Source organism: Emiliania huxleyi (genome assembly GCF_000372725.1).
Source record: "Emiliania huxleyi CCMP1516 unplaced genomic scaffold EMIHUscaffold_3, whole genome shotgun sequence".
Classification (NCBI taxonomy): domain Eukaryota; phylum Haptophyta; order Isochrysidales; family Noelaerhabdaceae; genus Emiliania; species Emiliania huxleyi.
Window position 1 is genome coordinate 1268188 of NW_005199770.1, and position 22335 is coordinate 1290522.

A 22335-nucleotide genomic window follows, 5' to 3' on the forward strand; every position below is an offset into this window, starting at 1 on the left:
TTGCCGGGCGGCGCGTTGTCGCCGTGTCGGCGGGAGGTCTGCACAGCCTCGCCCTCACCGCCGACGGTGCTGTCTGGAGCTGGGCCTGGGGAGGCTACGGCAAGCTCGGCCACGGCGACCCGCAGAGCCAGCTGCAACCGAAAAAGGTCGAGGCCTTTGCTGGCCAGCGCGTCCTCGCTGGGCTGGAACCGATCACAGCATCGCCCTCACCGCCGACGGCGCCGTCTTTACCTGGGGCGATGGCCGCCACGGCTGCCTAGGCCAAGGAGAGGACCTGTCGAACCAGCTGCTGCCCAAGAAGATCGAGGTGGTCGCCGAGGAAGGGATGCTCCGCGAGAAGAGGACTCTGTCGCGACCCTGCTGACGGCAGACACCACACATACTGAGAAGATGAACGCATTTTTCTTTTTTTGGAGCAGCCGCGGCGCCACCTTCGACCTTCGTTTCATCCCTCGCCTGCTCAACCCCACTCGCGTCCGCCACACACACCCCAACCGCGTCTCGCCATGCACGCTCGACTGTCGAGCCGCCTCCGCATGACCGCGGAGGAGCGCGAGGCCGAGTGGCGAGCCATCGAGGCAAAGGCAAAGGAGTCTCCGCTGTACGGCAAGCTCAAGGACCGGCTGACCGTGAAGCTCAAGAGCATGCAATCGGCCGACGAGGCGCCAGCGCCGATCGCCGAGAGCGCGGAGGACGAGGAGGCCGAGAGGGTGACGGCTGAGGCAGCGGCAGAAGCCGAGAGAGCTTCTGCCGAGGCGGCGGAAAAGGCAGCCGAGGAGGCCGCTGCGGCCCTGATTGCCGAGGAGGAGGCGGAGAAGGCGGCGCGCACCAACAAGAAGGCGAAGCGGCGCGGCAAGCAGAAGAACACCAAGCAGAAGCAGAAGGGTCCGGAGGCGGCCGGCCCGGCGCCGCCGTCGCCGCCGTGTGCCGACGCGGCTCTCTCCGAGGACGAGGAGCCTTCGCCGCTCCCGCCTCCCGCGCCGCTGGGCGAGCGGCGTCCCTCCCTCGTCGGCGGCGCCTCCCTCGAGCGCCGTCCGTCCGGCGAGCGAAGGCTGCGCCGCAGCTGAGCCAACGCCAACGCCGTCCCTGAACCTTCTCGGAAGCTTCCCTGCAGGCGAGCGGCCTGCACCGCCGCTGTCGTCGGAGCGAGAGGCGGAGAGCGCCGAGGCGCTGGAGAGGCGCCGCCCGGGAGCCTGCTCGGACGCCCTTCCCTGGCCCCTCCCCCCGCAGGCGGAGCGCGAGATGCTGGTGAGCGCCGCGCTGTCTGTCGTCGGGGAGCGTCACCCGGCGGTGCTGTCTTGCGTCTCCCGCCGGCCAGGCAGCACCGTGGTCCAGTCATTAGTGAGTCGTTCGTAGCCAGTGATTCGTCATCGTCCGCCGGCCAGGCAGCACGAGGGCGGCGTCTGCCCCCGCGTCGCGCGCGGTCTCGCCCCGCCCGCCCTCGCGCGGCTCCTCGAACCGCTCCTCGCGCAACCCAAACTCGACGACGCGCGCGGTCTCCCCCGGGCCACGCAGGCGCCACCGCCCGCTCGCCCTCGGCCGCTCTCCCGTCTCTCTCGCCCTCTCGCCCTCTCGCCCTCTCGCCCTCTCCCTCTCCCTCTCCCTCTCCCTCTCCCTCTCTCGCTCACTCTCCCTCTCCCTCTCGCTCACTCTCCCTAACTCGCTGCCCCTCCCCTCTCCCCCCCCCCCCTCGTCCGCAGCTCGCCGAGCCCGTCTGTCCGCGCCGCCTCCTTCGGCCCTCGCGACGGGCACACTTCCTAGACACTTCCTGCACACCTCCTAGACACCTCCTAAACACCTCCTAGACACTTCCCAGACACCTCCTAGACACTTCCTGCACACTTCCCAGACACCTCCTGCACTCCCTGCACACTTCCTGCTCACTTCCTAGACACCTCCTAGACACCTCCCAGACACCTCCTAGACACTTCCCAGACACCTCCTAGACACCTCCTTCGCCCCTGGCGACGGGCGGGGCGGCTGCAGTCGAGCCGACGCATCAACTCGCCACGGACCGAGTGCCGCTGGCGCCTCCCCCAAAGGCGGGCGGCAGCAGTCGAGCTCACCGCACGGCGCTGGGCGAGCGGCGCGGCGCCCCCGCACCCCGACCTCCTCCCAGCCACCGACCGGCCAACCTCACGACACGGCAGCCGACCCGGCACCGCCGGCGCCGCGACCGCCGCTGCCACGGCCGCCGCCGCCGCCGCCGCCGCCGCTGCTGCCGAGACGGCCGCTCCTGGGGCGGAGAGCTTGCCGCTGGCCGTCTCTGCTTGCTCGGCAGCCGACGCGGGCTTCCACCAAGACGAGGCGACCTGGGGGAGAGATGGGAGGTGCGGGGAGATGGGGGAGATGTGGGGAGATGTGGGGAGGCGCGGAGGGGGAGAGGCGGCGCGAGGCTGTGGGGGCGGCGCCTCTCCACGCGTTCTTCCCGCGAGCAGGCACGCGAGACGAGTGTTAACTAGTGAGTGTTAATTCGTGTTGATTAGTGTTAATTAGTGAGCAGGCGCGCGAGACGAGCCGGCGCAAGCGGCGCGAGCACGCGGCGGCGATGGGGGCGCTGCAGGCGCTCGGCTGGGGCGGTGGACACTTGTTCACAGCTGGCGGTGTGAAGAGACGCGGACTCGCCGTAGGCGCTTGGCTCTGCGGCGGACGCGGGCGCGCTGCGCTCGAGCATCGCGGAGGCGGAGGAGCACGTCCGCAACTACCCGCGCGGCCGCACCCTGCCGTCGGTGCAGGAGGAGTTGCAGGTTGCGCGGTTGCGCCTGCAGACCCTCGGCGCAGACAAGGCGGCCGGCGTGGGAGGCGCGGCACGCCCCTTCCCCCCTCTTCTCGCACACAACACCCCCTTCCCCCGCAGACGCAGCAGCACACAGTCACGCACGCACGCACACACACACACACACACACACACACACACACACACACACACACACACACACACACACACACACGCACACACACACACACACACACACACACACACACACACCGTGCCCGGTTCCTCTCTTCTTCCTCTCCTCTCACCGGCGGAGGCTCACCCGAGGCAGCCCCAAACAGCCAGGCGGCCTCGCAACGATCTCTGAGGTCGGTTCACATTCATCACCACGAATTAACACTCATTAGGCGGCCTCGCAACCATCTCTGAGGTCGCCGACCACGCCACAACCACCTCGAGCCTCCCCGAGGCGACACCGCGCGACCACGAGCTGGACACGACCCGGACACGTCCATCACCCGTCCACGACATGTCCCGCAGGCGGGCCGTGCGCTGCAGGGCCCTCCGCCGCCCGTCGCCGTGCCGCTCTCGGAGCTGCGAGCCGCGACGGCGAACTTTGACGAGGCGTCCAAGGTGGGCGAGGGCGGCTTCGCGTCCGTCTACCGCGCCGCGCACCTGCCTTGGATCCCGGGCGTCGAGGTCGGAAATCCGGTAAAGCCTTTCCCCCCCCCCCCTCCCACCCCAACACGGGTCCCCCCCTCCCTGCCCCCCCTGCCCCCCCTGCCCCCCCTTTCACCCCTAACCCCTTTAACCCCTTTCACCCCTTTCACCCCTTTCAACCCCTCACCCCCCCCCCCCCCCCTTCTGCCCCCCTCCCCGGCCTCGTCATCCTGTCACGCCCCTGCCCCGACAGGTCGCAATCAAGAAGCACTACGTCAACGCCGCGCTGCCACCCACCTGGCGCGGCGGCGCTCGCGACGCGACCCCCCCGCGCGCGTCGACCCTCTCGACCCGCTCGGGCCCCGGCACAACTACAGCCCCGAGACCACCCTAGACCACCCCCCCGGGATGATCCCGAGACCACCACCCCGAGACCACCCCTGAGACTACCCCCTGAGACTACCCCCCCGAGACTACCCCCGAGATGACCCGAGATTACCCTCGAGACCACCCCCGAGATGACCCCCAGACGACCCCCCGAGACCTGCCGGGAGTACCTCAAGGTAGGCACGCAGAGCCTCTCCTCCAACCAGAGCCCCGACTTCGCCGACCTGCAGCGCGAGGTGGCGCTGCTGCAGCGCTGCTCGCACGCGCACCTGCTGCCGCTGCTCGGCTGCTGCCTCGAGCGCACGGCGCGAGCACCCGAGCGCACCCGAGCGCACCCGAGCGCACCCGAGAAGTACCCGAGAAGTACCCGAGAGGTGCCCGAGAGGTGCCTGAGAGGTGCCCGAGAGGTGCCCGAGAGCTTCGTCCCGCCCCGCTCTGCGCAGCGATGAGACGCCGTCCCGCCGCTCAGCCTCAGGCGCCATGCCTCATCTTCCCGCTCTGCGTGGGCGGGTCGCTCCAGGCGCCGCAGACGAGGACGAGCTTCGGCCAGGGAACGAGGAGGTGTGCCCGAGGTGTGCAAGGCTCGCCCTAGGCGCGGCTGCATCCGTCCGCGTGCGAGCATTGGACGTCGCTGCAGCGGCTCGGCTTCTCGACGGTGCCGCCGCCTCTGAGCTGGCGGCAGCGGCTGCAGGTGGCGCGGGAGGCGGTCGAGGCGCTGTGAAGAGACGCCGTTCACAGCTTCCGGCTGCGAGCAGGTGGTGCAAGAGGCGCTCGAGGCGCTCAGCTACTTGCACACGCCGACGTCCTCCAAGCCGCGGATCGTGCGCCGTGACGTCAAGCGTGCCTGTCCCGTCCAGGGCGCGTCCACGACGTGTCCGAGGCATGTCCATAGGTGCACCGCGACGTCAAGCCGGCAAACATCCTGCTCGACGCGAACTTGCACGCGCGGCTCGCCGACACGGGCTTCGCCAAGGCGACGCGGCAGCACGCCGACGAGCGACTCACTAATGAACACTAATGAACACTAATGAACACCAATTAACATTCATTAGGCGACGCGGCAGCACGCCGACGAGCGACTCACTAATGAACACTAATGAACACTAATGAACACCAATTAACATTCATTAGGCGACGCGGCAGCACGCCGACGAGCGACTCACTCTCTCCGTCGGCCAGGGCGCCTGCTACACGCCCGGCTACGCCGACCCGATCATCATCAACGGCGGAGAGTGCGCGAGCTTACCCGAGATTGCCCGAGATCATCATCAGCGGCGGAGCGTGCGCGCGTCGCGTCCCCGAGACCCGCTCTCTGCCGCCGCCGCCACACTCCCGCCGCACTCCCGCCGCCGCACCGCCGCCGCCACCTCTCCCGCCTCCACCTCTCCCGCCGCCCACCTCTCGGTCCCGCCCTCTGACTCCCAAGCCCATCCCGGGCCCGTCCTCTGCGCGCCGCGTCCACGCCGCGTCCGCGACACGTCCCGCGCAGGTACTCCGCCGTGACGGACGGGTTCGCGGTGGGGATGACTCTGCTCGTCTGCCTGACCAACCGATCCCCCATCGCGGTGGTCGACCGCTGCGAGGCCGAGTTTGGGCGCGGCTGGGACGAGATCAGCGGCGCCGAGATTGCCGGCGGCAGTGAGGGCGGCAGCCAGTGCGCCTGGCCGCCCGAGGTTGCGGACGCCGTCAAGCGGCTCTGCTTCAGCGCCGCGGGGGACACCCCCTCCCTCTGCGCGGACCGGCGGCGGAACCGCTCCTCCATCGAGAGGACGATGCACGCGCTGCTCGAGCTGCAGAAGACGGCCGCGTAACGTCGCGTAGTTGCGTGTGGCTACGTCGTTGGGCCGGGGCGGCGGGGGTGGCGCGTGTAATTCTTCTACGGACTGTTTGGAACCGTGAAGCCGAGACGCGCGGCTATCTGTTGAAAGATCTGAGATGAGATCTCCAGATCAATGAACCGGTTGTGAACTTCTCCGCGCGGAGTTTTAGGGTCGCGTGGCGCGCACAATAATGCGATATATGGCTCTTGTGTCTCGTCGTGTGTTTGAGGCCGAAAGGCTCTGGCTCAGGTCGTGGGGCATAGCTCGGGTGTAAACGGGGTCTGGGGAGGAAGCCCCAGCTGCCCGCCGCAGGCGCCGCCGGAGGCTGGCCCGCCGCAGGCGCCGATTTTTTGGCGTTTTTTGCTCAAAATTGAGGGAGTTCTAAGAGATGTGTTTGGGATTTCTCATCTAAATTCTCATCAAAATCGAGCTCGCTACGAGCTCTCTAACTGCACAGCATCTCCTCGTTGAGCCTAGCGGCGCCCGTATCGCCCACACATTCTTGCTGCCGCTCAACCTCCGCCAGTCTCTCCTTGCTCGTTGCTGGCGCTGCCGCCCCCAGTACTGCGATTGCAGCTCCTTGGCATGCCGCGCCGCCTCCATCTGCTGTGCTTCCCGCGCTGCCGCTTCCTCTAAAGCAGCGCCGCCACTAAGCGGCGCAACCAAGTTCTCGCACTGTTTGCATGAGCATGTGTCCTGCTTGGCGCGGCGCACAATCCGCGCGCGGCGAGTGAGAGCAGAAGACTGACAGCAGGAGCTGCAGGAGCTGCAGGAGCTGCGCAGGTCGGATGGGCAGTGACGCCGTCGAGCGACGGCGCAAAGACCAATCACCACCGCTGCACCTGTGAGAGCCGCGACACGAGGCTGCTGGCAGCTGGCAGAGCGATTCGCGATTCCGGCGGCCGCCGTCAGCCCGCCGACACCGACGGCCTGTCTGAGATCAAAATCCCACCGCACGTCGGACCAGTCGTGCGTCAGCCATGGCGACGAGACGTCTGTATGCAGACAGCCCGCCACCCGGGCGATAGAACATGCCAGCTGGGCTCTTCCAGGGCTCTCGTGGCCCGTGGCGCGTGCCCAGTGGAATAGGGCGGGCTGCGGCGGGCGCATAACTATTCACAGCTAATGAAACCTATAAAAACTCGCGGCTTCATCAAAGTTTGAGGTGGCTTCGTCCTCAGCACCATCAAGACAGCTCTATTCACACCCTGTTTGGTTTGAAGCCACTCGGGGATGCCCGTTTACACCCAACCGACGAGTCGCTGGGCCCTCTGACCTGAGCCGGAGCCAAAATAAAAAGACCTCTTGGACTGCACACACAGACGTCGTCACGAGGCAATACTAGAGGTTCGCGGGAGAGGGCGCAAGCGAGAGCGTGGTGGAGCCAGAGGGGCGAGGCGGCGCAACCTCGTCGCCACCTTCGCACAGCAAATCGCTCGGCGCAAAGACGGCGCCGCGGCAGGTGGACCGGATCTCCATCGACGGCAGTGACTGACATGTCAGCCGCGCCGACCACGCGCAAAGCCGCTGGTTCGTGTGGTGCAGCAGCTCAATCCACGAGGCGCGGCCGCTCGTGTCGTCGACCACTTCGCGGAAGGCGGCAAAGAGCGCACCTAGTGACACGAATTGGCGAGCTTATCGATGTGGCCATCGTCAAACATGCAGACGCCACAACGAGGGCTTCTGTTGCGAGATTGAGGCCGGGGCTCAGAGCGCGCCGCGGTAGGCCAAGCCGCCGGCCGTCGTCGCATAGCCCCAGAGAAAGTCGTGATCGTCACAGAGCTCGCTCCGCCGGGCGGGTGGCGGCTCCTCCGCAGGGGGAGCCGCGCAGTCGCCGAGGGGGACGGCCCCGCAGCGTTCCGTGGCGGGGGGCTCCAGTAGGAGCGCAGACTCCTCGCCGACGCGGCAAGCCTGCACGAGGAAGATCTTCGGCTTGCCCCGCAGCGCCGGCGCCGCCGAGGGGCCGAGCAGCCCAAAGAGGGAGCGGAGCGAGGCGGCCTCGCCGTCCTGGCACTCGATTGCCGCGTCCGAGCCGTGCGCCATCAGAGCAACCACCGACGAGGCGTGCCCGTCCCATCCTGCAAAGGCGTCGTGGGCACCGGGTGGGCGACAGCGAGCGCGGAGACAGAGGGCGACGCTGCGCGGTAGAGGACACGGTGTGCGAGGGCGATGCGGGCCGCTGACCGTCCCGCGTCGCGTGTGCAATGAGGGCCGCCCGCAGCTCAGACGCCGACGGATTCTGCACCGTCGTCACTGTATAGCCGAGAGCGCGCAAGGCCTCCCGCGCGTCCACCATCTCTGCGGCCGCGTACTCTCGGCGCGCGCCGACCGAGACGATGAGCGCGCGGCCGACGGACGCGCAGCGCGGGTAGCAGTGGGGCTCTCTCGCGCCCGCCGAGTAAACCTCCTCCTGCTCCTCGGAGGTGGACACCTCGCGGTGGAGACGCTCCCGGAGACGGCGGAGCGCGGAGGGGCCGCGCGCTGCCAGCGGCGTCCACGCCCACCCGTCCAGCTGCAGAAGCGCCTCTGCGCGCTCGGGCGACAGTCTTCCCTCGCGATAGCTCGCCCTCTGCCTCGCCGCCCACAGACGCAGAGGCTCCGGCAGCTTTCGGCCAGAGCCGGCCCGCCGCATGTGCCGCGCAAACTCAGCAAAGCGCTGACGGGGCAGGGAGGGCGGTGAGACGAGAGGCTGTGGGTTGCGTCCTGAACTCTTTTCGCACGACGTGGATGGGTGAGTGCACTTGCCTGCTCCCACTTGGCTGAGCTCGGGTCGAACTCGAAACCCAGCTGTTCGAGAGCCTCGCGCCGTGCCGAGAGCAGTTCGCCACGCTTGTGCAGCACCCGCTGCCGGGCCACCCAAGCAGGCAGCCCCGGCGACTGCGCATAGTCCACCGGAGGAGAGGCGTGGCCGTTCTCGGCAGCAAACGCTTCGAGCTCCTCGAGCCTCTGCTCCCACGCGTGCATGAGCGGGTCCCAGACGAACCCAAGCTCGTCCAGCTCGTCTACCATCGAGTCCGAGAGCGCGCCCGTCCGCCGCAGCATGCGCTGCCGAGACGCCCATCGGATTAGCGAGGGCGGCGAGCCGTTGGCGGCCGATGGCAGCGCCACGCCGTGCTGCGAGGTGAGCGCGCGGAGCTCGTCGAGCCGGGTTCGCAGCGAGCCGGCGCGGCCAGTCGCGGGCAGAGCACTCGGCTTGTATGTCTTGACGCTCAGCTGGCTCGGCGAGGGAGGAGCCGGCGAGGGAGGAGGCGCCTCACAAGCGGCGACGGCGGCACGGCAAAAGTGTGCCGGCGCGGCAGGCAAACGCACGCGTGGCTGCGCTGTCAGGCACTGCAGGCCAGAGGCGGCGGGGATGCCGAGTAGCACGCACACTCCCGCCACGCCACGCATCGTGCGGCGAAGGTCGGACGAGAGGAGGAAACGCGCGCGGGGTTTCCGGCAGCGGGGGACGCGACGCGCAATCGACGAGAGCCCGCCGTATTTTGATCAGCGAAACTGCAGGGTATGGACTATTGGTTGGGTTGTTGGTTGTGGTTGGTGGTGTGTGTTAAAAGAAAGAAAGAAGAGGCCACACAGGTATTTTAAACGTAGGTTTAAAAATTCTTTTTGCGTGCTCTCCAGAATCCACACCTGGCGAGTAGAGGCCCCGCCCACCCAGGGTACCCTCTACGAGGACCCATTGCTCTTTCGAAGGCCCCCGGGGCTCGCCGGGGCTCTGCTCCCCTCGAGAGAGCGCGTGCATCGGTCCACCGTAGACCTCTCCCGCAGCTCTAGCGGTACTCGCCAGACACCAAACTCCTGGGTAACGAACGGCATGGAGGAATTGGCCGGCCCGGCTGATCGCCCGTCGCTCGAAGAGAGCACGAGCCTCGCTGCGAGCGCTCTGCGCATCGCTCTGTGGCTCAACGCGACCAAATCCTGCAAATCCTGCCGTCGCGAGCAAGAATGCACGTGGCCGATGAACTCGACCGACGGCGCGCCACGAGCTCACCCGTACCTCGCCCAGTCCCTCTACTACGGTTCGCCGGGCACTGCAATCTTCTTGCAGCAGCTCGCCACTACGCGGGCTCTGCCGGAGGCTGACGCGTGGCGTGGTGTCGCAAGCTGCGCTCTCGCCGCGGCTCGCTCCAGCGTGCCGAGCAGCCTGCGCGACTTTGGGGCAAACGCGGGCTTCTACTACGGCCTGACAGGCATAGCGTACGGCCTTCGCGCGGCGGGCGACAGCAGCGAGTTGTTTGCGACCGCGGCGTCGACCATCGAGGAGCACGTGCTGTCCCGCGTGGCGCCCTTCTCGTCCAGAGGCGGCGCCACGCTGTGGAACAACACCGACGTCGCGCACGGCGCGTCGGGCACGGGGTTGTACTTCCTGTGGATGGCGACTCGGCGGCCCGAGCTTCGAGAGGAGACGCGGCGTGCGGCAGGGGATGCGGCGGTGCGTGCTGGGACGTGGCTTCTGAGTCGCGCCGAGCCGACGGCGCGGGGGCTGCGCTGGGCTCGCGGCCTTAGATGCTCGACGGCAGGTCCGTAGATTCAGATCCACGGATTCCAACTAGCCCTCATGAGACACGTAGTCGAGGCGTATCTCCACTGGATTCGCAGCCTTGAGGGTTTTCGATGCTTTGAATGCATTGCCGTCCTCCCGCCCTCAGTGCCCTCAGTGCCCTCAGTGCCCTGCACTGACGCACCTAGGCTCGCGGGCCAGACACTGACGGGACACACGCCCACGACTACTACCCGACCTTTTGCTGCGGCGGCGCCGGCGTCGCCTACTTCCTGTCGGAGCTCGCGCAGGCGCCCGCGAACCTCTCCGCCCTGCTCACGCCGTCGCGGCGTGCAGCCTTCCTCGACGGCGCCCTCCGCGGCGGCGCGCACGTGATGTCGCTCTCCACGACGGCGGGCGTGCCTCACCAGGCGGGCGGGCTGCTCCTTCCTCACGAAGAAGAGGGCCCTGGCCGGACACAGTTCTTCCTCGGCTGGTGCGGCGGGCCACCCGGCTGGGCGCGCCTCTTCGTGTCGCTGCACCGCGCGACGCACGACGCCGTGTGGCTCGACCGTCTGGCGCTCGCTGCGCGGGCGGTTGCGGCGCTCGTCCAGCCCCCCACTTTGCCGGTGCTCTACCCCCTTCCCCCGGCGGGGACCCCGCCATGGTCCAACCTCGGGCAGTGCTGCGGCGCGAGCGCGGCGGCGCAGTTCCTCCTCTCGCTCGCCGACGGTCAGGCCGCGCCTCTCGACCCCGCAGTCCGGCGAGAGGCGAGGGCCGCAGGACTACGCCTCGCCCGCGCCATCGCGGCGCGCGGCGTGCCGGCGGCGCCCGACGGGCCAGCGGAGCCGATCGCGCGAGCAGCCTCTCGGACTATTGCCGGAGACTTCTCGGGACCTCTTTGTAGGCGAGGGCTGGCGGTGCCGTCGCCCGAGGAGCACGCCGCGCCGCTCGACACGCGCTGGCAGGCGGGCTGGATGCAGGGCGCGGCGGGCGTCGGCAGCTTGCTGCTCCACGCGCACGCGCTGGCCACGGGGCAGACAGAGGGAAGGCGCGTGCCGTGGCCGGATGAGCCATACAGCGGTGTCGGGACTGCTCTTCCGGCCTGAGGGAGAGGGAGTGCGTGCGGCCGCGGCCGAGGAGGCCGCGCATGTCCCGCTCGGACAGCAGGTCGAGTACGTACGTCGAGACGAAGCGGTCCACGCGCTGGGGCACGGCGGCCGCCTCCGGCTCGCCTCCGGTGAGCGCGACGGCGAAGCGTCGCCCGTGCAAAGGGATTGTCGAGGATTGCTCATTTCTTTTCCAGTAAAAAAGAAAGAAAACACACAACCCAAGGGAGGGATGGGAGGACGGCACGCCGCCACCACACAGGGATTTTAAGGAGAGGTGTGTGTTCCAGTAAAGAAAGAAAGAAAAAATTAATCATGGGAGGGCTTCGTGAAGGATGGATTGAAAAACATTCGAACAAAGAAGAGGCGACGGGAGGAACCGGCGGAGGATGCAGTGACGTGAGACACACACACACACACACACACACACACACACACACACACACACACACACACACACACACACACACACACACACACACACACACACACACACACACACACACACACACACACCGCTCACCCACGCGCACTGGGCCTTGCACTTTGAATGCCGTGGGGCTCCTGTCGTCAGACGTGGAGACGCGAGGGTTGCCCCCCCTTGCCCCACCACCTCGTGTGTGTGGAGAAGTTTACCTTACCTTACCTCGGCTTCATCCTTTCTTCTTTCTGGCGGCAAACACATGAGTGGCTCAGCCGGCCGCTCAGCCCTGCTGGCCGAGGTGGCGGTGGGCGACCTGACCGCGCTGCGCGCCTTCCTCTCCGGGCAGCGGACGCGCGGCAGTCTCAACGCGCGGCTCGACACGGAGAAGCAGGACACGCTGCTCACCTGGGCCGCTCGGCACGGGCAAGCCGAGGCGGTGCGGCTGCTGCTCGAAGCCGGCGCAGACGTCGGGGCGGCTGACGGGGACGACGCCTCCGCTCTCCTCGTTGCGTGCGAGAAGGAATGCCTCGAGTGCGCCCGGCTGCTCCTCGAGGCCAATGCGGCGGTCGACCAAGCCGATAAGGATGGCTTCACGCCGCTGTTCATGGCGTGCGAGGAGGGCCACCTCGAGATCGCCCGGCTGCTTCTCGAGGCCAACGCGGCGGTCGGCCAAGCCGCAGCGGCCGGCACCACGCCTCTGTTCGCCGCGTGCCGCTTTGGCGACCTCGAGATTGCCCGGCTGCTCCTCGAGGCCGGTGCTGCGCCCAACCAAGCCCCGGACGACGGCTTCACGCCACTGTTCATGGCGTGCTACAACGGCCACCTCGAGGTCGCCAAGCTCCTCTCCTCCTACGGCGCCTCCCGCGCCGCGGTGCCGCCCTTCGACACGCCCGAGGAGATCGCAACCGAAGAAGGCCACGCCGACCTCGCCGCCTGGTTGGTCGCCAGCCGCGGCTGGACGCCGCTCGCGCACCTTGAGACCCTCACCGCCGCCCGCGCTCTCTCCCTGCTGCGCAGCGGCGCGAGCCTGCACGAGGGCGAGCCGACGCCGCTGCAGCGCGCCGCGGGCGGCGAGGGCGAGGCGGCGGCGCTGATCCGGCGGGCGGCGGAGCCGTGGTCGCCGGCAAGCCACTCGCTTTTCCCCGCGGCGGCGCGCGAGTACGCGGTAACGGTCATGCGCATCGGCTACCAGATCGCGCTCTCTCCGCCCGACGACGCCGAGGCGCGCCCGGACTGGAGCGCGCTGTCCGACGTGTGGCGCGAGCACGTGCTGCCGCACGCGGTGGCGCGCTGAGGCCGAGTGAGGACGCGGGTGCCACGCGGCGGCGCTGATCCGGCGGGCGGCGGAGGCGGAGGCGGCGGAGGCGGAGGGGCAGGCAGCGTCGGAGCGCGAGGCGCTGGCCGCGCTGCAGCGCCTCGTGAGCGCGGACAGCGCCCGCGGCGTTGCGAATCGCGATCGACGACGCCACGCCACACGCGGGTGCGATCGACGCCTTGGACGAGGAGCTATCGGCGCTCGGCTCGCAGCGTTTGAGGTTGCCGAGGCGCCGGCGGCCGCTGCTCAGACGGCGGCAACGGCAGTGGGCGAGGTTGAACCACTTATGCGTCGTGTGCATGAGCGAGCCGATCACGCACGTCATGGTCCCGTGCGGGCACCACTGCGTTTGCGAGGATTGCTCGACTCGTCTCCAGGGAGGCACAAATGCCATGTCCGCTGTGCAAGGAGCCGTTCACGATGGCCATGCGCGTGTACGCAGGTCGCAGCAGGGTGTCGCGTGATTACTTCGGCGGTTTTCTTTTCAGTGCTGCGCCGCCCCGTTTTTATTTCTCATTCGGACCAAACAGTCCGCCGGCCGGGGACCCCGCTCCCCGGCGCGCGCCCGCTCGGTCTGAGCCGCGGAGCGCCATCATTCTTGTGTTCTTCAAAAAAAACGAAGGCAAAAAAAAAAGCCTTCATCTGACATGTCGCGCCTCTCCGACCTGTGCGTCGCGCTGACGGGCCAGGACGCGGTCGTCGTGTACCACCAGCTTCAGGCAATCGCGGCCAACGTGATCAGCTGGCTGCTCGTCCTCCTGCGCGTTCGTGTGCCTGCGCTCCGCCTTGGGCGAAAGGGCGCCGACAGTGCCGTGCTCGTGCTCTCGCCTGGTGGCTTCGAGCGCTTCGCGCTCGAGCCGCTGCCAGTGGAGAGCGTCGTCACCGTGGGCTACAATGTCACCGCGCCCACCGTCGAGCGCCTTCCCACGTGTAACTCGCTGGCGCGCCTGCCCGACGGGCCGCCCCCGGGCCACGCGATCGTGCGCATCAAGGCCTTCTCCGTGAATTACGCGGACGTGACGATTCGCTGGGGTCTGTACGAGAGCGCGATCAAGTATGTGGGCTACCCCATCTGCCCGGGCTTCGACCTTGCGGGCGTGGTGGAGCGGGTGGGCCCCGGCGCGAGCGTGCAAGAGGGGGACACCGTGGTGGGCATCACCTTCTTCGGCGCGTACTCGGAGCGCGTCTTGGTGCCCTGCCACCAGCTCTTCGCAGTGCCAAAGGGCATGTCCATCGCACAGGCCGCGGCGCTTCCGAGCGTGTCGGGCACGGCGCTCCATGCCCTGGCGCTCGCGGGCTTGTGGCCGTCGCTCCCAGCGTCGCGGAACCGTGCCGTGCTCGTGCACTCAGCGGCGGGCGGCGTCGGCAGCATGCTGGTGCAGATGGCGAAAGCCATCGGCTGCCACCCCATCGTGGCCGTCGTCGGCGCCTCGCACAAGGTGGCGGCGTGCGAGGCCCTGGGAGCGACGGCGGTCATCGACAAGTCGAAGGAAGACCTCTGGAGCGCGGCGTCGAAGGCCGCGCCCGGTGGCTACTGTGCCATCTTCGACGCGAACGGCGTGCAGACGCTCGCACGCTCGTACTCGGCGCTGGCGCAGACGGGGACGCTCGTCATCTACGGCTTCCACACGAACCTGCCCACATCGTCGATGCTCAACCCGCTCGCGTGGGTTCGCATGCTCGTTGGGATCCTGCGGATGCCGCGCTTCGACCCGATGGACCTGGTGCTGTCCTCCAAGTCGGTCGCGGGATTCAACCTCTCCTTCTTCGCCGACGAGACGCGGATGGTCGGCCGGTACTTCGAGCAGATCCTCGCGTGGGTCGAGGACGGCTCCCTCGCCCTCTCCAACGTGACCACCTTCCCGATGGACGAGCTGCCGCGCGCACACGACGCGATCCAGTCGGGCCAGTCGATTGGCAAGCTGGTGTGCTTGACGAGGCATGCGGGCGATTGATGGGGGCACCACCCGCAGCCTGCGCCGGAGCGGAAGGTCCCCGGCCCCCTCCTCCCACCCCCTCGGTGCGGCCTCTTTGAAGGGGCGGCGGAGGGCGGCGCCTCCGCGTCCGGTCCCGCTCGAGAGGATCGCTCGCCCTTAAGGCGCGCCGCCGCCGGCTCCCGCGCCCAGCCTCCCGTCGCTCGCCGCCGGCCCGACCCCTCGCCCCTCGCCCCCCTTCCCACCCTTCCTCCCCACGCGGCGGCCGCGCCTCCCCCGCAGGCGGAGCGAGCCACGTCCCGATGAAGACCGCGTCCGCGGGCGGGGGCAGTCAAGCTCCGGCCGGGCAGCCTCGTCTTTGTGGGCTGGGCGCGCTACCGTGAGCGCCAGCCTTGTCGGCCGGAGCCCACCGCGGCGGAGCCCGGCCTGCCGTGGGAGATTGTCGGAGATTGTCGGAGATTGTCGGAGATTGTCGGCCTGCCGTGGGAGATTGTCGGCTTGCCGTGTGAGATTGTCGGCGCCGAGTACGCGCGGCTGCCGGGCCTCGGGTCGAGGCCCGGGGCCGAGCCAAGCCCGGTCGATGCCAAGATCGCGCCGTGGCGCGCGGGCGCGCAGGCGGCGGCGGGCTCAGGCTCTACGGACGGCGTTCTCGGGCGGAGAGGAGGTGATCGCTCCGCGCGCCCACGCCGCCGCCGCCGCCGCCGCCGCCGCCGCCGCCGCCGCCGCCGCCGCCGCCGCCGCCGCCGCGCACCAACAGCGACCTGCCGCACGGTCCACTTGCTCCCCGCGGCGATGAGGAAGCAAACAACTCGTTAGATAGGGACAGATGACGCGCGAGCGGATGATTCTTCCCTTGTTTGGCTGTGGTTGTGAACCGCCTCCCCCCCACCCCCCCCCCCCACCGACCCACGAGCGCCAGCCACGGGCACCGCGCGCACGCACGTCCACCCGTCGCCTTGGCTCGCACGCGATCGAGCGGACCCTGCTCCGACCCATCGTCGTGCCTTCGCAGGTGATGGACCCGGGCGACGGCGGCCCCTCCGCTGCTGTTCGGGCGGCTGGCCCATGGCGATCTGGAGTGGCTGATCGAGATGGAGGAGGAGGGAGGAGGCATGCACTCCGCCACCCCAGCCGCCGTTCCGCAGCCCCTCGACTTCCCGTGCCTGCGCACAACCGGCCACTCTCCCGGACATCTCCCGGACACCCCCGGGACACTTCCCCGCCGCGCCGATCGACGGCCGTGGCTCTCTGACTCCCCCCTCCCTCTCGAGCGTCTTCGCTGTCCGGCTGCCAGCTTCCGCGCGGCAGCCGGGCACGCGGGGGCCTACGCGTTTTTGCGCCGGAGCGAGAGGTCGGGGCCATGGCGCTAGGGGCGCTTGCCGACCTCTCGCTCAGGGGCCAGGGGCGCTTGCCGGAGCCCTCCGTGTTTGAGTTTTTTCTCTGCGAATAATAAAGCTAGCTCAAAAATAAACCGCGCGCTGCCGGGATTAACAACAAGTCACTCACAGCGATATCGCCTCAGTGTTGGCGCTATTTGCGCCCCGGCCCCGCAGGGCTACGGCGGCAAGCGCGGCCCTCCGCGCCGCTCGCGCTCCACCCCCCCGCGCCGTTGTTGCGTCGCCCGCAAAAAGAAAGAAAGAAAACAGACAACCCAAGGGAGGGATGGGCGTCGCCCGCGTCGATAGAAAAGCGATTTGGAGCACTTGGAGTGCAATTATTAACCTCACATCCAGGGCCGAGGGCCGACTACACGGTAAGGCATACGGACCTTGCAGAAAACCTTTTCCTTCTAAGCAGGGCTACACAATGACCCTATAGTGTGTGGGTGTTCCTGGCGAGTTGTGATGAGTAGAATTAGACTAGCCAATGTTATTTTTAAGTTCATATATGAAAATACCAACTTGCCTATGTGCACGTCTCCGCCGCGGCGGCCCGGAGGCGGCCCGGCGGAGCGGTCAGAGCAGCACTGCGCGGGCCGGCGATCGACTCTCGACTATAGTACGGGCTCTATTGAATGGCCTCAAGGTGCTCTCTAGGGCTGCCCTATTCCGCTCGCCCGGCTACGTCGCCGGGCTTCGAAGGAAAAGGTTTCGCTCGGCACGGCGTCGGAGAGCAAACTTCGACGTTCGTCCTATAGTGGAAGCTGGACGCACGTAGGCAAGTGGCCCATGACCAGGCGGGCTGCTGCTCAGAATCTGGGCCGTCGGCGCTCGCTCTCGCGCTCTTCATAACGGCGTTGCCCCCTCCCTCCCGCGCCGACGTTGGGCAGCCCGACCACGACAACGTCAGCGCCGCTGGCCTGCAACTCGAGGCGCCTTTGAATGAGCACGAGCCGGTGCGCGGCGGCGGCGCGGGTGATGCAGCCCAAGGTGACGGCGACGGCAGAGGGGGCGGCGCCGGCGGCGGAGGAGGCGGCAGCGGCGGCGATGGCCGCGGGGTCGGCCCGCCCGCCTTTGCTGCTGGTGCTGTGGGCATCATCACAGCTCAGCGGCGGTGTGCGACCAGGGCCAGTGGTAGACTTTCGACGCGGTCAGGCTGCTCTCTGAGCAATGACACTAGCAAGAGCATCATGTGTGTCATCGGAGTCACTTGTATTATGATACCACCACGCCGCCACGCTCGCAAGGGCCGCCTAAGCGCCTAAGCACCCTAAGCACCCCCCCGCTTAGGCTGCTTAGGCGCTTAGGCGAGTGACGGCCGGCTGCCCGGGGCCTGGCGTGCCTCCGCCGTGGGCTGAGCGCCCGGGAGAGCCACTCTGCAAGTGGTGTGCGAGCGTGTAGCCTTTAGCGTGCAGTCGGCCCGAGGAGCTAAGAAGCGCACCCAGCGGGCCGGATGATCGGTGTCGGGTTGCGGGCAAGAGAGCCCTAGCCCCGGGGGTGCGCGTTCGCAGGGAAAGGGCTTTAAAGTAAACACGGGTCTCCGAGGGTTAGCTCCGCGCTCCGGGTTTCCCCTAGCAGCAGACCGCCCCCTCTACTCGGAGCTATAATGAACGCAGACTGATTTCTTTTCCTTGCGATGTCCACCCCGCCGCGCCGCCGCTCGCGCGGCCTCGCCTCCGCCTCCGCCGCCGCCGCTCCCTCGCCAAGCACGCCGCCGCCCGCCCGCCTCCTCGACCTGCCCACGGAGCTCCTCGTGCGCGCCCTCTCTAGCTGCGACCCCGTCGACATTGCTCGCGTCGCCGCCGTCTCCCTCCTCTTTTACGCCTCGCTTGCGGTAGAGGGCATCCGCTTGCGGGCGCAAGAGCGCGGCTACGAGCTGCCGGCGCTGCCAGAGGGCGAGGGCTGCGCCGTGCGGTGGCTGTGCTTCGCTGCGCTGCTGTGCGAGTCCAACCCGCCGGCGAGGGCGGCTGCAGGCATTCGGCACAGCCTTTTCATTGACGGCCAGGGGCGGCTCTCGGCGTGCGGCACAGCGCAGACCTTCAACCCATCGCTACTCGGTCACGGTGAGGGCGTGGCGCAGCTAAACACGCCGACCCGCCTCCCCTCGCTGGGCGGCGAGAGCGCCGTGAGCGTGTCGGCCGGAAGCTACCACAGCCTCGCCATCACTGCCGACGCCGCCGTCTGGAGCTGGGGCGGTGGATCCAACGGCCGGTTGGGCCACGGCGACGAGCAGATCCAGCTGCTGCCGAAGAAGATCGAGGCGTTTGCTGGCCAGCGCGTCGTCGCTGTGTCGGCTGGAGGAGCGCACAGCCTCGCCATCACTGCCAACGGCGCCCTCTGGAGCTGGGGCTATGGTCTTGACGGCCGGTTGGGCCACGGCGACGACCAGCGCCAGCTGCTGCCGAAGAAGATCGAGGCGTTTGCTGGCCAGCGCGTCGTCGCTGTGTCGGCTGGAGGGCACCACAGCCTCGCCATCACTGCCGACGGCGCCCTCTGGAGCTGGGGCGTGGGAGCCTCTGGCCAGCTGGGCCACGGCGACGTGCAGCAGCAGCTGCTGCCCAAGAAGATCGAGGCGTTTGCTGGCCAGCGCGTCGTCGCTGTGTCGGCTGGAGGGTACCACAGCCTCGCCATCACCGCCGACGGCAGCCTCTGGAGCTGGGGCCGCGGATTCTTTGGCCGGCTGGGCCACGGCGACACGCAGCTACAGCTGCTGCCCAAGAAGATCGAGGCTTTGGCCGACCAGCGCGTCGAGGCCGTGTCGGCTGGAGGCGGCCATAGCCTCGCCCTCACCGCTGACGGCGCCCTCTGGAGCTGGGGCAGTGGCAGCGATGGCCGGCTGGCCCACGGCGTCGAGCAGAACCAACTGCTGCCCAAGAAGGTCGAGGCCTTTGCTGGGCAGCGCGTCGTCGCTGTGTGTGCTGGAGCATACCACAGCCTCGCCCTCACCGCCGACGGAGCCGTCCTTACCTGGGGCGAGGGTGAGCGTGGCTGCCTAGGCCACGGGGAGGACCTGTCGAACCAGCTGCTGCCCAAGAAGGTCGAGGTGTGGGCGCAAGGGCAGCGGGAGTAGATGAGCTCGCCGCCGCCGCCGCCCTCCATTGAGCCTTCGCTGCCGCCGTCGGAGTCGCCGTCGCCGCGGCCGCCCTCCGCGACGATTTTTGCCGTCGCCACCGTCGGCGCCACCGTCGCCTTCGTCAGTATCGCGAATCGCCGCCGCCTCCCTCGGGGATGCTCCCTCTGCTGCTGCGCACGCGCGCTCGTAGTTATGTACCGGCCAGGAACCCCTCGCTCGGCCAAACCGCGAACTCCACGGCAGTGCACAACCGGATCATGTTTTATATTTTCTCCGACCCCGCCCGCGCGAGACACTTCACGTGACACTCACGGAGTCAGTGTGAGGGGTGCAACCCCGCCGGCGCCGCGCACAGACCCGCAGCACGCACCGCCGCGCCACCGCGGCACCGGGTCCACCGAGAGCCGGCGGCACACGCACTCCGGCAGAGCGCGCGGGTACACCGGGTTTTGTGTGGAGAGTGGAGCTCCCTGAGCTGTCTGTTTTCTATCTTTCGGGCCGCGTAGAGTGTAGGCACGCCGAAGCGCGAGGTCCAAAATGCCAAACTCCCCCGTGAGCCGTGTGTGAGATTGGCTCACAAAGCAGAACCGCAGCACGACTGCACGAGCCCCTCTCGTTTGCCCTCCTTTCCCTCCCGATCTGAGATCCGGACACGTACCTGCTCCCGCCGCAGCCGCTGCGCTGCATGTATCGACACCGTCGCTCCACCGATCGCTCACACCCGGCGCAGCACCACACTGCGCCTTCTTCTGCTTCCTCCATCTTCCTACACCGCGGGGTTGGGGCGGTGGGCTAGGGTGGCGGGGGCGAGAGGGGCGAGGCGAAGGAGAGGGCAGCGACGGCGGGATGGCGGGGGCGTTGCGAGTGTGTCTGAAGAGGCGCTGAGGCGGCGCTTTTGTCGGTGGGCGGGCGAGGCGGCGGTGGGCTGGTTGGCGGCGCAGCACTTGCCGAACGGACGGCGAGCTCTTGGGTATCTCGTGTCCCCTCGTGTCCTCTCGTGTCCCCTCGTGTCCTCTCGTGTCCTCTCGTGTCCTCTCGTGTAGCCTCGCACTTCTTGTCCGCACGGCGATGTGCATCTTGAGGAAGCCCTGCACGACGAGGACCTCCGGCAGCCGACCCTGCGCAGAGACACCGAGGGTCTCCCGGACCGCGCAGTGGACCTATGGGATAGGCTCGCTCATCCACTCCGCCGCGTCCGGCAGCCCAGCGGAGGCGGCGCGGCGCCGCCGCCGCTGTCCTTCCGCGCCGTTTGGGCAGTGAGAGAGGGCGCAGGCGGTCGACGGGAGGAGGACGTGTGGGGGTCTCGAGGCGTTGTGGGAGAGCTAGAGCCGGACCGCTCGAGGTCGTCGCTCCTGCGGCGGCGGACGAGGGGACTCGTGAGTATTCGGAGGCGGCGCAGAGTGCGTGAACGCAAGAAGGGCGCAATGGCGAAACAGAGGCGCGGTTAGCGAGAGCGGCTCGCGGGATGATGTTTGAGTGGCGCATTCGTGAGAAAATACGGAGGGGGGGGCCGTGGCCGGATACCGGATTGCATGCCTGTCCACCAATCAGAACGCAAGCCGAACTGCAGCCATCACCGTGCCGTGGCGGCTCGGCGCTTTGCGGCGGCGAGTCGGCGAGCCCTGCGGCTGCACGGTCCAGACCAGAGGGCGCGACGAGCGACGCGCGGCCGTCGGCGAGGGCGAGGCCGCCGGGCGGGCGGACGAGGAGGGCGGCGACGGCGGCCATGCTGCGCGGGCGGGCGAGTGGGCGCGAGGTCCCTCGGGGCGGCTTGCAGCGCGCCGCTGCAGGGGTTTGCCCTTCACCCGCACTCGAATCCCAGGGAAATTGGCCGTCCGGCGGCGAGGAGGGGCACCAACCACACAACCGACACAAGCAGACATGTCTGGACGCGGAAAGGGCGGCAAGGGCCTCGGCAAGGGCGGCGCGAAGCGCCACCGCAAGGTGCTGCGCGACAACATCCAGGGCATCACCAAGCCCGCCATCCGCCGCCTCGCGCGCCGCGGCGGCGTCAAGCGCATCTCGGGCCTCATCTACGAGGAGACGCGCGGCGTCCTCAAGGTGTTCCTCGAGAACGTGATCCGCGACGCGGTCACCTACACCGAGCACGCGCGCCGCAAGACCGTCACCGCCATGGACGTCGTCTACGCGCTCAAGCGCCAGGGCCGCACGCTCTACGGCTTCGGCGGCTAAACAACCGGCCACCACCCAATCCCCGGTGTTTCTAAACACCACCCTCCTCTCTCCGGGCTCTCGCGCCCTCTGCCTCGCGCGACGGGTGGCTGCCCTTGTGTGCGCTCGGGTAGTTTGCCTTCCCTGCGCGCTGCGGGCGGAGGTATTTTTTTCGCGCTCCGCCCTGAGCCTGACCCCTGTCGCCTGTGTCTGTGAGCGGATGGCTCGATTCGGCAAAGGGAAGTGCTTTTTCTTTTTTCGCACGAGGCGATAAATTTGTTTATCGCATATTGCTTCTGGTAGGCCAGAGGCGGGGCAAATTTTTTCTTTTTTCGGGCGGGCAAGAGTTCGGCGCTTGGGGGAGGCCCCAGACCTCAGCGGCTGCGCCGGCGGCTGCGCCGGGTCGTCGTCGGCGCGCGGGCCGCCAAAGGACGCCGCCTGAGCGCGAGGCCGCCTCGACGCCCGTGCGCAAACGAGAGAGCCGTCCGCTGGCGGGCGCCGTGCGAGACACCGCCCTCTCTGACATAGCCGCCGCGTCTCGACTCGGTGATGGCGCCCGAAGCGATCCCGCCCGCCACGCTGCTCGCCGACATCGCCGCCGCCGACCTCGCCTCGCTGCGCGCCCACCTCTCCGGCCGGCGGACGCGCGGCAGTCTCGACGCGCGGCTCGACACCGAGAAGCAGGACACGCTGCTCACCTGGGCCGCTCGCCACGGGCAGGCCGAGGCGGTGCGGCTGCTGCTCGAGGCCGGCGCGAGCGTCGGGGCGACGACGGGCGGCGGCGGTGGTGGCAGCGGCGGCGCGTCGGCGCTGCTCATCGCGTGCTCGGAAGGCCACCTCGAGTGCGCCCAAGTGCTTCAGCAGGC

At 68.4% G+C, this 22335-nt stretch overlaps 6 protein-coding genes across 6 annotated transcripts; 5 read left to right on the forward strand and 1 right to left on the reverse strand.

Annotated features, from left to right (window-relative positions):
• Positions 1-494: 494 nt before the first annotated feature.
• On the forward strand, positions 495-5616 carry EMIHUDRAFT_461183 (hypothetical protein). The gene is made up of 15 exons (XM_005775322.1): positions 495-1041; positions 1115-1152; positions 1231-1318; positions 1386-1515; positions 1701-1748; positions 2043-2307; positions 2504-2563; positions 2631-2747; positions 3257-3415; positions 3940-4137; positions 4356-4454; positions 4519-4584; positions 4656-4736; positions 4895-4995; positions 5253-5616. Exons 1-15 carry the CDS (start codon positions 507-509, stop codon positions 5572-5574), a joined length of 2307 nt encoding a protein of 768 aa, XP_005775379.1. The 5' UTR covers positions 495-506; the 3' UTR covers positions 5575-5616.
• Positions 5617-8328: 2712 nt separating this feature from the next.
• On the reverse strand, positions 8329-8646 carry EMIHUDRAFT_46552 (Hypothetical protein; the record flags this gene model as incomplete). The annotated part of the gene is made up of 1 exon (XM_005775323.1): positions 8329-8646. A coding segment is annotated over one exon (318 nt), but the record flags the coding sequence as incomplete, so codon positions are not given.
• Positions 8647-9397: 751 nt separating this feature from the next.
• Positions 9398-11172, forward strand: EMIHUDRAFT_95554 (hypothetical protein; the record flags this gene model as incomplete). Its single annotated transcript, XM_005775324.1, has 2 exons — positions 9398-10015; positions 10273-11172. The coding sequence occupies 2 exons, from the start codon at positions 9398-9400 to the stop codon at positions 11170-11172; spliced, it is 1518 nt and encodes a 505-aa protein (XP_005775381.1).
• Positions 11173-12398: 1226 nt separating this feature from the next.
• On the forward strand, positions 12399-13200 carry EMIHUDRAFT_349604 (hypothetical protein; the record flags this gene model as incomplete). The annotated part of the gene is made up of 2 exons (XM_005775325.1): positions 12399-12890; positions 13071-13200. The coding sequence occupies one exon, from the start codon at positions 12399-12401 to the stop codon at positions 12888-12890; it is 492 nt and encodes a 163-aa protein (XP_005775382.1). The 3' UTR covers positions 13071-13200.
• Positions 13201-13558: 358 nt separating this feature from the next.
• EMIHUDRAFT_447741 (hypothetical protein) lies at positions 13559-14866 on the forward strand (the record flags this gene model as incomplete). The annotated part of the gene is made up of 1 exon (XM_005775326.1): positions 13559-14866. The coding sequence occupies one exon, from the start codon at positions 13559-13561 to the stop codon at positions 14864-14866; it is 1308 nt and encodes a 435-aa protein (XP_005775383.1).
• A 6124-nt stretch (positions 14867-20990) lies between these two features.
• On the forward strand, positions 20991-21722 carry EMIHUDRAFT_349605 (putative histone H4). Its single transcript, XM_005775327.1, has one exon. The coding sequence runs from the start codon at positions 21179-21181 to the stop codon at positions 21488-21490; it is 312 nt and encodes a 103-aa protein (XP_005775384.1). The 5' UTR covers positions 20991-21178; the 3' UTR covers positions 21491-21722.
• Positions 21723-22335: the final 613 nt, after the last annotated feature.